The sequence below is a fragment of the Carassius carassius genome, chromosome 18 (assembly GCF_963082965.1).
Source record: "Carassius carassius chromosome 18, fCarCar2.1, whole genome shotgun sequence".
Taxonomy (NCBI): domain Eukaryota; kingdom Metazoa; phylum Chordata; class Actinopteri; order Cypriniformes; family Cyprinidae; genus Carassius; species Carassius carassius.
This window is the reverse complement of record NC_081772.1, coordinates 5,433,887-5,451,215: the sequence shown is the minus strand read 5'-3', so window position 1 is coordinate 5,451,215 and position 17,329 is coordinate 5,433,887. Positions and strand designations below refer to the sequence as shown.

At 34.6% G+C, this 17,329-nt stretch overlaps 1 protein-coding gene and 1 non-coding gene across 2 annotated transcripts in view; one reads left to right on the top strand and one right to left on the bottom strand.

Moving 5' to 3' along the window:
• Positions 1-7,112: 7,112 nt before the first annotated feature.
• trnal-cag (transfer RNA leucine (anticodon CAG)) lies at positions 7,113-7,195 on the bottom strand. The gene has a single exon. It is a non-coding gene; the product is annotated as a tRNA-Leu (tRNA).
• A 2,301-nt stretch (positions 7,196-9,496) lies between these two features.
• Positions 9,497-17,329, top strand: part of LOC132092198 (cation-independent mannose-6-phosphate receptor-like) — a 32,072-nt gene continuing 24,239 nt past the window's right edge. Inside the window, exons 1-8 of the mRNA XM_059498330.1 lie at positions 9,497-9,699; positions 10,002-10,141; positions 14,210-14,328; positions 14,726-14,824; positions 15,340-15,472; positions 15,654-15,765; positions 16,075-16,177; positions 16,261-16,420. Of these exons, the coding sequence (XP_059354313.1) occupies positions 9,581-9,699; positions 10,002-10,141; positions 14,210-14,328; positions 14,726-14,824; positions 15,340-15,472; positions 15,654-15,765; positions 16,075-16,177; positions 16,261-16,420 (985 nt within the window). The 5' untranslated portion in view covers positions 9,497-9,580. The remainder of the gene's footprint in view (positions 9,700-10,001; positions 10,142-14,209; positions 14,329-14,725; positions 14,825-15,339; positions 15,473-15,653; positions 15,766-16,074; positions 16,178-16,260; positions 16,421-17,329) is intronic.

The following is a 17,329-nucleotide window of genomic DNA, read 5'->3' as shown; positions in this document are numbered from 1 at the left end:
TATCGTAGCAGGGAGCTGGAGCCTAAACCAGTCATCTTGAGCCACAGGCAGGAAAACACACTGGGTGGATGACCAGTGCATCACAAGGCTCACACAAGTCGATTTCATTCAATCTCTCTTCCTCTGATATAGCATGAGGTGAAAATGTTTTACTTCGACATTATCAGTGGCACACTATAACTCCATGTGGGTCAACTTACCTCTCCCTAGCCATAATTGAAAGCAGTTTGTTTTAGATCAAAGGTGATTATTCCCAAGGATCCATTCTGAAATAGATGCACAGTCAAACCAAAATTTATTCAAACACCTTCAACATTTCACAGATTATAACAGGTTATTCGCTATAGTTTAGAAAATGGTAATAAAATATTCTAAAGAACTCTTCATCAAATTCATCTTGCTAATGTCAGATAACACCCAAAACATGATCAGGTCAAATCTAAATAATTTTTGTTCCCCAACTTTTGTCAATATTACTGGTAGTTCACTGTATGAAGAATTTTGGGGTATAATATGTCACAGTTTACTTTATTTTGCTATCCTCACTTACATAACTAACTATAGTGTACTGCACCCACTATTAAGAAAATATCAACAATTATATCTGAATCTGAATATCTGTGTCTGAATAATTTTTGGTTTGACTGTATACAGTATATTTAAGTTGGACCCATAACTGTCATGTGCTCACTTTAAAAACTCACCCCGCTCTCTGTGTGTGTGTATTTGAATTAGTTTATATTTTTTCAATTGACACTTTTCTAAAGTTAAAAAATAAATAAATTTTCATTTTAGTAAAAAAATAAAAAAGTGATTAATTTTTCTAATATTTTTTATCTGTATGTATTTCTAATATTTCCTAATTGTTTTGACATTTTACTTTTCTCTAGTCATTTTAGGCCTACTTCTAGTTAAACTAAATGAAAAGTTGCCTTGACAACTAGCTAAAAACAATTCTTAAAAATATTATTCCAGTTGTTTTATTTTTTTTAAAGTAATAAATATTTTTTTATCTTAATTTAATCTAAAACTTCCATTTGATTTAACTGTAACCCTGAAAAAGAAGAAGAAAAAAAAAAAGGTCCTGCTTTTTAGAAAGCAAACATTTGTACAATTGGACAAAAGATTGAAAACCTACTATAAAAGTTACTGATATAGAGCCAACCTACCTGTGTGACAACTAGCCTAGTTTTACCTACATTTGATTTGTGAAAATATCCAGATGATTCCTTATTGGCGCAAAAACGCAGTGTAGCGTTCTGCTCAGCACGTGCCAAGGCCGCGTCATCTCGACATCTCCCGAATACATGATGTGTGCGCGGAGAATCTTGGCAGATGAGAAGGTAAAAAACAACTTAATTTATGAATGCTACAGACAAAATGTTTGCATATAATACACTCGGTATCCGTGGCTTTAGTATACATTTAAAAAAACGCCGTAGAAAGCTACACTTTTCAACACCTTACAGTAAGTCGAAAATCTGTTGAGTTTTGGTTTCATTCAGAGAATACGATTAAACGATTCATAAATGATGGAATGTGAATAACTATGTCCCGATAGAGTTTTTGTATTTACATATAAAGGTCTGCAACCGATATAAAGTTGGTTCGACGTTTGACAGAGATTCAGCCTCGGAAATCTTCAATAGTTCTTTTAACTATTTAGCACAGTGAAAAGAAACATGCTGTGTTCTAACTGTTTTCAAATGTATAAGAGAACACACAATGTCTTTTATCTGTGTTAATGTGCCTTAAGTAACTGATAGACCTTATAATGTAAAAGTGCAGCATAGGGACCGTCTGCAAAGTGCAAAATGAAGAGCAAAAAGTACAAATTATTCCATCTAAAACAGGGGTGCCCAACCCTGCTCCTGGTGATCGACTGTCCTGCAAAATTTGGCTCCAACCCTAATCAAACACACCTGCCTTTAATTTTTAAGTGAGCCTGAAGTCCTTAATTAGTTGCTTCAGGTGTGTTTGATTAGGATTGGAGCTAAACTTTCCAGGACAGTCGATCGCCAGGAGCAGGGTTGGGCACCCCAGATCTAACCCCCAATTTCCACCAGATGCGTAACGGCTGCGTAACGACTCCGCTGCGTGACAGCTCCGTGTTCCGTCGTCCGTCAATACCCACCAGGTCCGTATTTGTTGCGGAACGGTTGCGGTCATGACTGACAGCTGACGTCACGATGCCCCATGTAATCTCGCGAATTCTGGTGTGATCGCGCGATATGTAGTTTCTATAAACAGAACTACCAAACCAGGAACAGTTTTCCATCCGAAGGAGTATAGGATAGAACTCTTTTCTTTTCTCTTTTCATTTCTTCATCCATCATGTCAACGGGGTTAAAACTTCAACAAGCCTGTCTCCGCCCATTATGACGTTTTCAAGTAGTGTAGGGAAATATGAGCGCGGTGTATTTTATTTTGAAAATTAAACGGATCTTTTATTTTGTTTCTGGCTGTTCTGTTTTGTCACTCGACTTCCAGTCCTGCGTACTCTGCCCTGTAGTGCTGCGGAGCGCTCCGGCATCCGGCAAAAATAGAAGCTCTGCGTATCTGCTCCGGAGGGCTGCGGATCGCCGGAGTCGGAACGCAGCTGTAACGCATTCAGTGGAAATACACTCATTGACTTTAATGGAAACCTATTGACTCCGCCGCCGTGCCGGAGCCGTAACGCAGCCGTTACACATCTGGTGGAAATTGGGGGTAAAAGCTTTACTTGTGAAATGTATATATATACATTTACCTGGGCCTAAATGTGAATTACATGTGAGTGTAAAACCTGAATTTAAAAGGCCATTTAGAAATCAGAAACAAGACACACCTTTTGAAGTTGAAATAGAAGACTTTATTGATTCAAGAAGAATTTATAAGTTCGAATGTCAAACTCGTTCAGAACAATTGCAGCACATTCCTCTAGGGGGAAGTAAATCTGGAGACTCTATGCAAGCGATTTTTGAATTTTAATAGCATGACTTTAGCATCGCTTTTGACAATGAAAACTACTGCAAAATATCCTTTATTAAATCTGTAACAAGATACAGCCTTTGTAGCTGTGATATAAGATTGTATTTATTTTGCACTAAATTATGTAGTAGCTTCATTTTCTACAGTATGTGTTCAACTATAGTTCTGTGGCTAAAACCACCATCAAAATGTTTGTCTAATCTGTAACAAGACATACCTATTGAAGTTGTGTAATAAAACTATGTGTGTTTTAAATTGATTAAAATTAAGATTTTCAATTTCAAGTCAAAACAACTGCAAAACAACACTCTTTGCCAGGGTTGTCTTAATTGATGGATTTCAATAGCATGTTTTCTGTTATAGTTCTGTGACTAAAACAAATGTTCTTATGAAAACAATAGGAAGACACACACCTTGAGGTTGACACAGAAGATTGTATTTATTTTAAAGAAATGTATTTATTGGTTTTAATTTCAATAGCTTGTACTTTTTTGGTGTCACACTTCTGTGAATATAACAAACAAAAAAAAAGTTCTTTCTGGAATCAGCCTACTGCATAACCACTGGATTATGGAATGATAATACTTTTTAATGTTGATTTTCTTTTATTAATATATTTATTAATAGTAATAATATAATAATAACCACTATCACATATCTTGTTTACAATATTTCTTATTTAAATTCAAGTGAGCATTATAATGGTCTCTTTCAAAGACCTTGGTGCACAAATTGCTCTTGTTTTGTTAATTATAAAAAAAAAATTCAGATGGAAAAATTTTAATCGTTGTGTCGTATCATTTTCATACTTTGTAGACGGTCCCTAGCTGGCCTAAGTGCTAGTGCCACTGCTAGAGTTTTTATGTGTTGCAACTAGACATGTGTTGGTATTCGGTATTGCGATATATCAAAGTAATGAATATGCACGATTTTGTTATCATGGACACTTCTAAATACCTTGAATAATTATATATTACAATTATTCCGAATTTGGAATGTATTTTAAGAATACTATTCCCATCAAATGGTCAAAATGCACAAAACCGCTATATATGATGCTTGAAAGCGCTGATGTAAACAAGCACGCATGAGAAGCACATGGGAAAACACGTGAGAGACACGCTGAATGAAAGCACATTCCCTCTCTGACAGCAGATGGCGCTAAACTGCAGAAAAAAAGCAGCCTTTACTCTATAAACCCTATAAATAAAGCAACTTTCTAAAACGTATTTAAATAGCAATTGAAATTTGTGGATTTGCAATGGTGTTCATCACAGTGCCAAATACTTAAATATTTAGACTTAATATGCTATTTATTTTTAAACTTTTTTTTTCATTTTAATCTGGACTGCAACATGTCCTAGAGTTTTGATTCTTTATTGTTAATTCTCACTTTACATTAGGGCTTCATTAGTTAACATTAGTAAATTCATTAGTTAACATAAACTGCTAATTAAAAATTCTTGTAAACATTCATTAATCTTAGGTATTCCAATATTTAATAACACACTGTTAAAATCTAAAGTTGCAACTGTGTTATTTAATGAGCTAACAAGATCTAAGACTTTATATTTTTTTTAAACAAAGATTAATAACTTATGTAGCAAATGTACTTTTGCACTTTAATCAATGTAAAACTTTTAACTTTATTTTTCTGTATTGCTTTATTGTATTTAAATGTTCAGTTATTTTTGTTATAAAAAAGTTATTTAACCTGTTATACTGCATTATGACTTTGTGATAATACCATATACCGTGATAAAAGCATAAGCAATTAATCGCAACAGGAAAATTTTATACCGGCATATCCCTAGTCGCAACAAGTCGTAAACTGCAATGTGTGTTCAGTTCTACGTTTTATTGCTTTTTAGAAAAGCCATTTTTTATACAATTATACTCATCCACTAAGAATTTATTGCATTTTTTTCGCAGCTGAATATCTGTGTAATATCCAACGTCAAACGTCGAACCAACTTTATATCGGTAGAACTGCAGTCATCAGCTGTTTACTACTTAGTGCTTCTTTATTTATTTATTTATTTATGTGACATGATCGTGCAGCTCAGAAATGGTAAAAATAATTAGTGTACTATAAGATATGGTACTATTTAACTTCTATGTGTTGTATATTAACACTGTTTTATTAGTGTGTTGACCTCCATCATCCCAAGTTGTGGCAGACGAGCTCACTGCCTTAACATTTACCACGACTACATGGTTAGATTGGATTCAAATGTCTTGGAGTCGAACAGAGAGGTAAGGATCATTCCATATAACTGCCATTTCTTAAATATTCTGTCATGTGCATAGCTATATTTATGTAGTATTTAGTATCAAATGATGTGCTGTGGTCATGTCTTGTGTATATGATAAATATACAAAAAAGTCCAACAGTGAATTTAAGCATGCCCCTAACAAGCCTCACTCTGTACAACAACATTCCACTTTTTTTTGTTGAAATATAATAATTTCAATTATTTGTGTGCACTAACTATTATTTTGCTTTGTATTTGGAGTGCTCAAGTTATTTACTATACAGTGTCTTTAGATGTTTGTGTCAAACCATTGCTGTTTGAGTAGCCCTACAAAGACACTATACTTATGCTACTAGAATTCAGTAGTAAAACTGGCTGTATGGTAGTGTAAATATTGATTAAAAAGTGTGTAATTAATTAAAGAGATTAATCAAATGCAGCCTGATATAAGTTATTTTAAAGCAAGATATCTGTATTTAAACAGATGGGTTATATGTGTATGTAGAGCTAACATAGCATTGTGATGCTCACAAAACAATAAAACATTATGCAAATGTTAATTTAATGCAGACGTTTCTATGTGTGTGCAGTGCCTTGCCAATAAAAGATTGGATTTACATTGGGTTTTCATTCAAACAAATGTGACCAGACTGAGCTGGACTACCATTTGCATGCTGGTCTTTGTTGAAAGAATGCTCAAGACTCAATTTCTTCACTGATTTCTTACTTTAGTTGTCTTTTATTCTGTTGTTGTACTCTACACATGCAGCTGTATTGAGCATTACCATAACTTTGTTAAACATATTCCAGCACAGTATGAATCCATGCATAATTTTATTTCCCCACTTTGTAAAAAGAACAGTTGACTCACCATGCACTGTTGAAAATCAAACAATTGTAATAAAAAATAAAAATAAAGAGATCACGAAAAAAAATTGTTGTGATCACAAGAAAACAAGAAAGAAAAATAATACTAATAATCCATGTCCTCTCAATGCACATATTCGTCTGTTGAAAATGTGGAAAAATAATTGCTGAAGGCATGCATCTAATACATGAATTGTTGAACAGCCATCTTAATTTAGCATGTGATATAAGTACTGATGTTGGCATGGAATTTAATTCAGACACTGCAATTAGTGGCTTATCCTGTTACAAAGCCACAGTACAATTATTATCTCCGTGCAATTATTTTTATGTGATTAAAGTTACCGTAATCAAAATTATTATTATTATTTTTTTTGTAAGTATTAAAATGTAGTTTTTCTTTTTGTAATATTGAGGAGTATGTTGATGAACATAATTTTCCAACTGGTTTATTTAAGAAAAGAAAAGTTGGCGAGTTACACTTGACATTGCACTTAAAGAAAAGTCCAATTAACAAATTAATTGTTTATTTTCATCTTTTTGTTTCAAAAGTGATGTTTTTTAGATAAGTGTGTTTTGTAGAAATAGAGCATTTTGTTTCATGGAGTACAATTTGTATTGTACATTATAGTCACAGTAAGATATTAAAATCGTAAGAATTGAATCATGAAACTCTATATCATATTATTTTTGATGAAACAAACTAAAGTTTCTAAAACTAAAGAACTAAAGACTGGATTTCCAGCTTTTTGCCAGGTCTTATGCATCTATAAATGGACATGTGACTGATGAAATATACAGTCAGTTTATTGATGGCTGTGTTGGCTATGATGGCTTTAAATTCTGAACAAAAAAGCTTTATTAAGTAATTATAAGGATTGACATTTGACCTCTGTTTGATTGTGATCTGTAACGCAGTGATGTTTTTTTGTGATTGAAAATGCTCTTTCTAGTTCTGTTGGAACACACAATAAAAATATCATATTCAGTTGTTTTGTAGTAGCTCTGGAAAAAGGTTTTTGTCAGAAGTGGGATTCGAACCCACGCCTCCAGGGGAGACTGCGACCTGAACGCAGCGCCTTAGACCGCTCGGCCATCCTGACTGTAATTACATGGTTATTACACCCTATTATAGCTATTACACTATTACGACCATTTCTTGGTGATTTGAATTACATCTAGATATCACTCACTTCATTAATGTTATATTGTACTATGTGGAATACAGCATTCTTAGCTAAACAGGACATACTCATGCATTTTTTTGTAACAATGACTCATTGGCAATTATTGGATGGCACATGTCACAAGGTTTTAGATGTTTCAGATGAAACAATCGTCCAGGAGGGGGCGCGTGGCGGCTCAAACATACACTGAGCAACACTAATCTGGGGCCAGGTGCTTAAATTTAGCCTCTTTATGTAGACTGACAAACTATTAGTAAACCAAGTCTAATCAGTCTTATTTTAAGAATAAGTTACTTGTCAGACCTTGTAGTTGTAAGACGCCCCTGGATGTTTGTCTTATTGAAAAGAGGCATTTATATAATTGTTGTAATTTATACGTTTTATACAATAAAAATTATCTTGAATATTTGATTCTGATTGGTAAATCGTCACATTCAGAGAAATACAATTGTCTAAATTTCCCATGGTACAAATTAACAAAAGTCAAAAAGAGCTATCATACACTTAGAAGACGTTAAATTGTCATTAAATAGATTAGATAAACACAGTAATCTACATTTTTATTGAAGAATAATAATAATTATCACTAGATATTAAACTTTTTGTTGAATTCTAAAATGCAATAATTTTTTTTCTTAGCATAATCTTTAAGTTATGTATCCTTCACTGCCTTTGATATCCCACAATCCTGTGCGTTCCATTCCATGACGGTTAAGATGTAAAACATAAAGATGCTGTCTGAAAGTTGCGTAGGGATGTCAGTTTGTGTGTAAATGTATGTTTCTGACTAACTTTTTGCACATTTGATGTTATTTCTAGCGAGAAATCAGTATTATAATAATTAAATATTTGTTTAGTTATCATCAAAACTCATCTATTTTGTTTTAGATCATTAAACTGTTATGCTGTCACCGAAGCCTGTCTGAAATCAGTTTCATGAAGTGCTTTTGTGCAAAAGCGCTGCCTGCAAAGTCATAGCCTCCTTAGACAGCAAGTCAGCTGCCTAGGCTTTCGGTTGCAGATAATATACGATAAATATGATAAATGCAATATGGCGGAATAGTCACCTTCGAAAGGAAAGAGCCTATTGCTGATTGATAAAGTGATTGCATTACTGATTGGCCATTAACCGTAACCATACAAACATGAAAAATATGTTTTTTAACGCTATTTGAGCATAAGAACCAACATTTGCTGGGCAGTTCATTTCAGATTATGTTGCTGATGTGAAATATTTTATTTAATTTTGAGTTCATAGAGCAGTTTTTATTTAGTTTGAGCTGCCAGGAGGCATTGCAAATATGGCCACCATATGAACAGACTTTCCTTGAAAGGGACTTTTGCCTTTTGTCCAAATACTCACACTTGTGGCCTTGGCCACTTCAGGAGCTCATGCGCACGACAGGAAGTAAGTGTGCAAGACTGTCCAGATTTGAAAAACACCAAACCGCAGTGCCCTTAACGCACACTAAATCCACACTATCTTGAATACCGCTCTCAAGTGTGTACCATCATGCATCATAAATGGTGAGACTTTTTGCCAAGATTGAGAGAGGTCACAGAAACCTTTCCAATGTAAATTAAATATTAGGCTAATAATAATATTAGACATTACATATAATTTGGTAGTTAAACAAAGTCCTACATATTTTAATGGTGCACATTTTTTGAGTATTTATGGAGTATTTGGTGGATCATTTGCAACTGCTTTTTATCACTTATTTAGAAGCTCCAGAAATGAAATTGTGACTACTGAACAGACATTTAAAAGTTTGTTTTAAAATGCAAAGTATTGAAAATAAAAATTAAAACTCTTGCGTTTTTACAATACTACAAGTGTGTCCCATCATGTTTTTATACAGTCGATGATGGTCCCATCAGGTAATGAAAAGTTGCACACACTTGTGGTCTTCATACTCACTTGAATACTTGGGCCAAATACAGGAAATACCTAATTTAAATAGTCAAACTTGAATACTTGGGCCAAATACAGGAAATACCTAATTTAAATAGTCAAGTGATCAAGTGTAAAGACCAGTAAAGACAAGTGTGGGTATTTAGACAAGGCATTTGACGAGAATAATAATAATAAAAAAAGCGAAGCCACGCCTCTTTAGGACGGGCCTTTCAGTGTTGACGCCATTCTACTTCTTCGAGCGGAACGCACCACGTGACGTGTACCACGAGTCATGTCGTCATGTGACTGTGAGTGGTTCCTGCTACATGGTAATGATCAGTAATCAGAAAGGACTGCTGTATCATGTCGGACTGTGCGCACTAATTTATTTCCTAGTCTAAAACATGGGCCGTACGCGGGTTTGCGGAATCGCTGCCACTGGTTTGTTTTCGTTCATAGTGCTTCAGTGTCTATCATCAGCAGTGGGCTCGGATGACAGCTTATGGTTCCATGATCTGTGCAGGTGAGATCTTAAATAAATAATACATTTAATGCTAATCATTGCTGGCAAACCCTTATGGATAGCATACAAACAGTTGTTTAGAAAGAATTAAATGCGTTTAAATATGATCTGGCTTGCTTTATATATTTAAATTATAGTTGTGGCCCTTGAGCCTGGATGCATTATGTACCTAGACCTAATAAAACCATAACATATGCATTAATTTAGGCACTGAGCTGGATGTGCCAATGGATAATGTCGTGCAACTGGAATAAATTATGATCATGCTGAAATTGTGTGTCTCTCTTTTTGTATGTATGAAGTTACAAATGGGAGGCCATTGACCAAGACAGCAATGTGACATACACTTTGAAGCTCTGTGAATCTTCCCCGGAAACAGAATGTGGAAAAGGAAGCGCGGTCTGTGCCCACACGCTGAAGAGTGGCCTGTTCCAGTCAGTAGGTAAGTGCAATGCATCGATGTGCCAATGATTTACACCCGAACTGCAACAGCAGTGTTCATAAAAACCTGAAAACCTGTATGATGCTCCTTTTTTCTAATATAACATAAAAATACCAATTTTTTCAATGTTTTTCTAAATATTCAGCTTTCTGTCATGGCATAATGATTACCAGTTAAACTGTATGTTAATTAGAAAATTGATTATTTGATTAATTAGGATTGATAATGACACTAACTGTGAGAGTACACTGGTGTCACCATCCAAGGTCCGTATAAGAAAACAATTCTCAGATTCTCTAAATTCTCATTGATTTATTGGTTATTATGGTGTTATTCTTGTACTCCGTGTTTGCCAATTTGCACTCCAATCTGCATTATTAAATAATGAGACAATACAGTCTTAATGGTCCTAAAGTAGATTTTATTTCCTTTATGCAATACAGTACACTATATATGATTTCTTAAAAAGCATCATATTGTTAAATTGTAATATTTAAATAAAATAACCGTTTTCTGTTTTACTTTATTTTAAAATCGAATTGATTCCTGTGATGTCAGTCTTCAGTGTCACATGATCCTTCAGAAATCATTCTGATATACTGATTTGTTGCTCTAGAAACATTTCTTATTAAGTTTATTATGAATGTTGAAAACATTTGTTCTGCTACATTTATTAAGGTTCTTTGATGGATATATAGTTCAAAAGAACAGCCTTTATAAAGTGATCAAACAATAAATGTCTTTACTGACACTTGTGATACATTTAAAGGTCCCGTTTTTCGTGATCCCATGTTTTAAACTTTAGTTAGTGTGTAATGTTGTTGTTAGAGTATAAATAATATCTGGACTACATCCCTCTGGTTCCTGCAGTAATGACGTCACTAAAACAGTTTTTTGACTAACCTCCGCCCACCTGAATACGCAAAAAAGGGGGCGTGGCCTTGTTGTGCTCCGACGGAGAAGAAGAGCTGCGTTTGTGTTTGTCGCCATGACGTCGAAATGCTGTTATTTTCATCTCGGAGTCCAATCACCTTTGTTTGGGCTTCCCAGGGACGCTGTACTTGGAGATTAATGGTTACAATTTATGTTTAACTCGGTTCCCGAAAATTATAATCCACATGTTAAACTATGTGCAGCACATTTTGCTGAGGACAGCAAGCTTCCTCAATCTCAATCAGTTTAATGCCGGATTCGCACAAAGATTATTCTTGAAAGATGGAGCAGTTCCCTCTTTGTCTGGTGAAGGCGTTGTTTATGGACCACAACCGGTAAGTGTATTTTATTATTTAAGTTGGTGCGTTTAACAGTTTCTGTAACTTATTATACAAAAGGCAACGCTGTTTAGCTTTGTTAACTAGATGTTAGGGCTGTGCAAAAAAATCTTATGCGATTTTCATGCGCATCTCGTCAATAAAAACGCTCCTGTGATTATAAGTATATCTCCAGCACGTGCGTTCTAGCCCAATCGCGTTTACAGGAGGGCCGCGTGCTCTAAGCTGGTGTCGAATCACGACACAGGAACCGTAACGTATTTCTGAAGGAGGGACTTTATAGAACAAGGAAGTCATCAGCCCGTTTTTATGACAGTGAAAACAGCGGTATACAGATAGGTGAATTGTGTGATAAATACTGTGTTTTTTTTACACGCGAAACATGAACACGTTATATTGCACACTGTAAACACAATCAAAGCTTCCAAAAAGCACAACAAACGGGACCTTTAATGCTTGCTGAATAAAAGTATTAAATCCTTAAAAAAACTGAATAAATTTTTTTTATGAAAGTATATATATTGTATACTAATATATAAACTTTCAGTTTAGGGTGAAATGTGACCTTAACATATTTTCATGCAAGGTTCACTCTTTAGTTGTTTAGGGCATGTGATTTATAGCATTTCCTATTGATTCAAGTCACACTTAATTGTTTTTCCTTTTTTTTTTTTGCTTAATCTGGATATTCAGGTTAAACATTAAAATTTTCATGTTTTGTCTTTGTAGTAGATACTCAGCGCTATTATATGGTCATTGCTCTCATAAGCAAGAGCTGCATGACAGAGCACAGACAGAGTGCTTGTTTACTTGGTGTTATCCAACTAGTCAGCTGACCTCCATATAACACAAACCTATCATCTGAACACCCCGACCCATAGTGGCTCTGAGTTAACTGTTAGCTCTAGATTTAAATAAAGGGATCTATTTCACTTGTTGGCAGAACAAACCAGAACAAACAGAGATATTGCATCACAAACCATTTGGTCATATGACAGAATGAGACAACTTGCAAATGTTGATCGTGCTGATTGGATCTGATATTCATAATGAGTGGCTTTCAGCACTGTTACATAGAGTACATAATTTTTCTTTGTACCTTAGTAAAAAAAAACATCCAAACACCATTGTGTGATGTCTATTTATGTAATGTTTCATGCTGTGTTGACTGGTGATTTTAGTCGTACTGCTTCTCAGTGTTACATGCTTTGGTGGTTGGTGTGTATGCGTTATGGGGATTTCCGGGCCATTAACATGTGCTTCACACACAATAGTGTTGTTGCATCTGAAATTGTTTGCATTAATTTTAGTGTGTGTCTACACTCGCTCACATATCCTGGTATTCTTTATCTTGTGTTCCTGCAGTCGTATTTTTTGTTTCACAGTAAGTAGGTCAAAGTTATCTAGCAGCAGGTGCAGTAGTACAAAGTGACGGTAAGTAAGTGACAGTTTTTAAATGGCAGTAATTAAAATTTTCAGGCTCCACCACATACATAAATCATAAATGTCCTATCACATCAACTATATTTGCCATCTTAATAAACGTTAAAAGCATAGGCTACACTTACTTGGGGTTACATCAGGTTGATTAAATCAAACCATTTACATACTAAACAGATCTGTTGTATTAAAAACAGACTAGGGTTTTATTAGACTACTTTTTGTACTATAGTAAAAACTATAGTTTTCTATATGCAGTTTGCATACTGTGTGCATTATGCCTTTTTTAAATGCTCGGAAAACTGTTGCCAAAATTTGAAGTGTAAAAGCAGATGCACATGCACTGCATGGCGCATTGTATCCCACAATGCAATGAGCTTGATTTGACCTTCCATATCCAGTATCATGAATGAACCAGAAATAATGTCATCTGCAATTAAGTTTTTTCATGATTCATTATTTGATGTGATTGCAATAAGACAATTTTACAGTCATGTGCACCAATATGTGAGAAATTTTGTGCAGTCGAGCCTGTGATATATTGTTCTGCCTCCGTTACATATCTGTGTCACGCCATTATAATGTCTGATCATCACATTTGAGTAATCATTGCAAAAAATGTGTTCATGTTTATATATTTTGTTTATGTATATACTGTATTCTATATAAAGTACTAGTCAAAAGTTTGAACACACGAAATGGGAAAGTGTCCAAACTTTTGAATGGTACTGTATAATATACACAAAGAATATCGGCCGATATATCGATATCAGCCTTTTTTTTTTTTTTTTTTTTTTTTTTACTCCCTAATATTGGTATCGGCCCCCAAAAACCCATATCAGTCGGGCTTTAGTAGGCAGTGCACTAGTATTGATTTTCTCGTCACATTGCATGTTGAATGTTTTCCAGCAGCCTTAAATGTCCCCTGTAGTTTCTCTGGCTCTATTTGGCATGTTTTCAGAACGTTTTCTCACATTGGTGCACTTAGGTCATCTTCTCATGCTGTTTGTTCCCATGGGTTGTGCACTGCTAGACGTTTTGCCTATGAACTTCTAACCTCTCCAGATCACATGCTGTAATATTTTTGCTTTGTTGGGTGGCACAGAGACTTTTACTAATTTGTTTGAATACAGGCAAATAAACGTATTATGGCTGTTGTTCTTGTCCTCAACATAGCCGTGCATTAACAAATGACATTTGACTTTATTTCTATTACTAAAGCCCAGATGCATATAGAGTTAGTTAGTTAATTGCAGTAACATTCAGCATTTATTGTGTTACCAGGTTGCTAAAAAAAACTCCATTTGTGAAACTTGTGAAAAACTCAAATTCAAACCAGGTCTTTTTTTCCCCATAGGTGAGCTCTCCTTGCGGAAAGTCTTGCCTGCTGTGCTTGATTTCAACAGCTCGACGAAATGCGACGACAAGAGCAGAAACATTCAGAGCAGCATCACCTTTCAATGCGGCAAAACAATGGTGAGCTTTTCTCTTCAGCATGCACTGTTAGTCAGTGATCCTTGTGAATAGTGTGACATTTGCAAGGCTGTTTGTTTCATTCCAACTTCTGCCAAGCAAGAAGAAATGACTTAGATGGCACAAAGATATTATACTGAGGCAAAGTGAAAGTAGGGCTGGCTGATCTGTCTGATAATGCAATGTACTCCAAAATATGGGTTCCCTTTTTTATGAATGCATATTTAATTTTACTGCAGTTCCTGTGTGAAGGACAAAAAATTGTTACTTTTTGTTTACTTAATTGTAATAATTTAATTTAAAAATATATATTTATATGCAATAATTTTTCACATTTACATTTTTATTATTTCTAGTAATTTTCACACCATGGATGACATGTGGTTTTTTTTCTTTACAGGGCACACCTGAGTTTGTTACTGTCTCTGAGTGTGTGCATTACTTTGAATGGAGGACGTACGCCGCCTGCAATCGTGATCAATTTAGACCACATAAGGAGGTGAGTAGAGATGATGAGACGTGATGGCATATCTGATCAAGCGTTAACATAGAGGAAGATGTGAATGTTAAAGTGTGTCTGTTTGGCGGTTTCGGTTGTTCTCCGTGTCGTAAAGAATTAAAGTCATCAGTTTTGAACAAAACATTTTGACCATATGAATTTCTAAATAGACTTCAATAATGCAAAATCTGCATAAAGAACTATTAACAATAAAACATTTTTACCTATTGTAAAAATTGCATTTAATCCTTTTGCGCAGTGTTAATTTATTTAATTAGCTACCCCTTTTTTTGAATAAAATATTAGTATATATTTGGTTTATAAATTTGAGGGAAACAACGTTTTTTTCTTAAAATTCTTTTATCCTGCTAATCCAAGCACCAGAAACATTTACACAATGTTTTTTTGTTTAATATCTTATTTAAGCTACACCAGAGGAAATGGTTTAAGATTCTGGGAGGTGTTACATTTTTTCTTATTTATTTTTTTACAAACCCCACTCTCTCTTTTTAAAGGTTCCCTGCTATGTCTTTGACTCGGATGGAAAGAAGCATGACCTCAGCCCGCTGATAAAACTCTCAGATGGATACCTGGTTGATGACCCAGACAATGAAATTGATTTCTACATTAATATATGCAGAAGTCTAAGTGAGTTTCTGTAAACTTTTTTTTTTTTAAGAGTTTGGTGCCCAGTGAACAAAGATTTTGATTATATACTGTAGCTGCTTTATCACACAAAACAATCTGCAAAGCGCCTGAGCAGGTTCTTATTTAAACAACTAATGCATTTGGAAGTGCAATGCAAGTAACTTGATGTTTGTCCGTCCAGACCGTGCTGGAAGCCTGTGTCCCGAGGGATCTGCAGCCTGTCTCACCTCTGGCGACAGTTCTTTCAACATGGGTCAGCCTGTTCATCAGCTTGAGCTGCTCTCAAATGACAAGTATGTGCTAATTTAATAACGAATTAGTTATTAGTCTAATGCTTTCACAATACCATTCAAAAGTTTTGATTGGTAGGTTTATGCTCACCAACAGTAAAAACAGTAATAATGTGAAACATTATTATAATATCAAATAATTGTTTTCTATTTTAATATATTTTAAAATGTAACTTGCTCCTGTGATGCAAAGCCAAACTTTTAACAGACATTACTTCAGTGTCAAGCGATCCTTCAGAAATCATTGTAATATGCAGATTTGGTGCTCAAGAAGAACTGGAGCAGCTGCATAACTGATATTCTCTTTTTCAGACTAAGACTGCGGTACGAGGGAGTCAATGAAAGCCCACCCTTCTGTAATGACCACAGACCAGCAGTGACGATTACATTCATTTGTCCATCCGCAAGGCAGACGGTAAGAAGATGCCTAGTGTTTCATTTCATTGCAGTATACCTACTATACTCAGTCACCTCACAGCTTTCTCAATGGTTTTTTAGGGAAGTAACCCTAAGATGGTCAGCAGCTTGAACTGTCGGTATGAGATCGAGTGGGTTACTGAGTACGCCTGCCACAGAGATTACCTGGAGAGTCAAAACTGTAAACTGACCAGCAAACAGCACGACATCTCCATTGACCTTACTCCCCTGACATACCACTGTGAGTTAACTCTATTAGTTTAGTAAGAGGCAGTGATGTAAATGTTGTTTCTGTGAAAAGAATGAAGTGATGAAGGATTTGATATGATGTTTAATGAATAACAGATTACCTGAACAAACCATAGATATCCCAGTGCCATTTTACACTGGAAATATTAAAAGTAATATATGTTTATTTAAATAATAGTAGATAAATATTAATGAAAAATTTAACTTAAGTGATAATGTAACATTTTGCCAACTAACTGAAATAAAATTACATTTTTGAAGCACAAATGTTATACTAAAACTGGAAAAAAGTTACTAAAACTTAAAATGAAATTAAAGCTCATTTAAAATATTAATAATACTGTTAGAGTAAATAATATCATAAATAATACTAAAGTAACACTAATATCATGGCATTGAAGCATATTAATTTACTGCGCTATTACCATGTTACTTCATTGAACTTCAGAGATGAACATGGTAAAAACATGATAATGGCACATTACCATGTCAAAAAAAAGGTGTTTCCATTGTCCTCAGTAAAAAAATAAATAAAATACAAAGCAAGACATTTGCATGGTGCTTGGTTGAAAAGACATGGTGTTTCCATCATACTCTTTTGTTTTGGTACTTTTTTTTGTAACTAAGATAAATCGTAACTATAAGATAAATTGTTAGATAAAGAGTTAGTTTTTCCCACTGAAGGCAAACTAGAACAAGAACGTTGAGAACAAGTATACTAAACTCACTGTAAACATCATGAAACATGCATTAAGTTGCTACCAGAACATCATATAGTTTAGCACAGATCAACACAAAACCCTTCTTCAATAACAAGTACATATAGCTATGGTTCATTCTTGATGTGATCAAGTACTTAGTTATCAAATATAATGTTTTACCATTTTTCTTATTTTTTTTT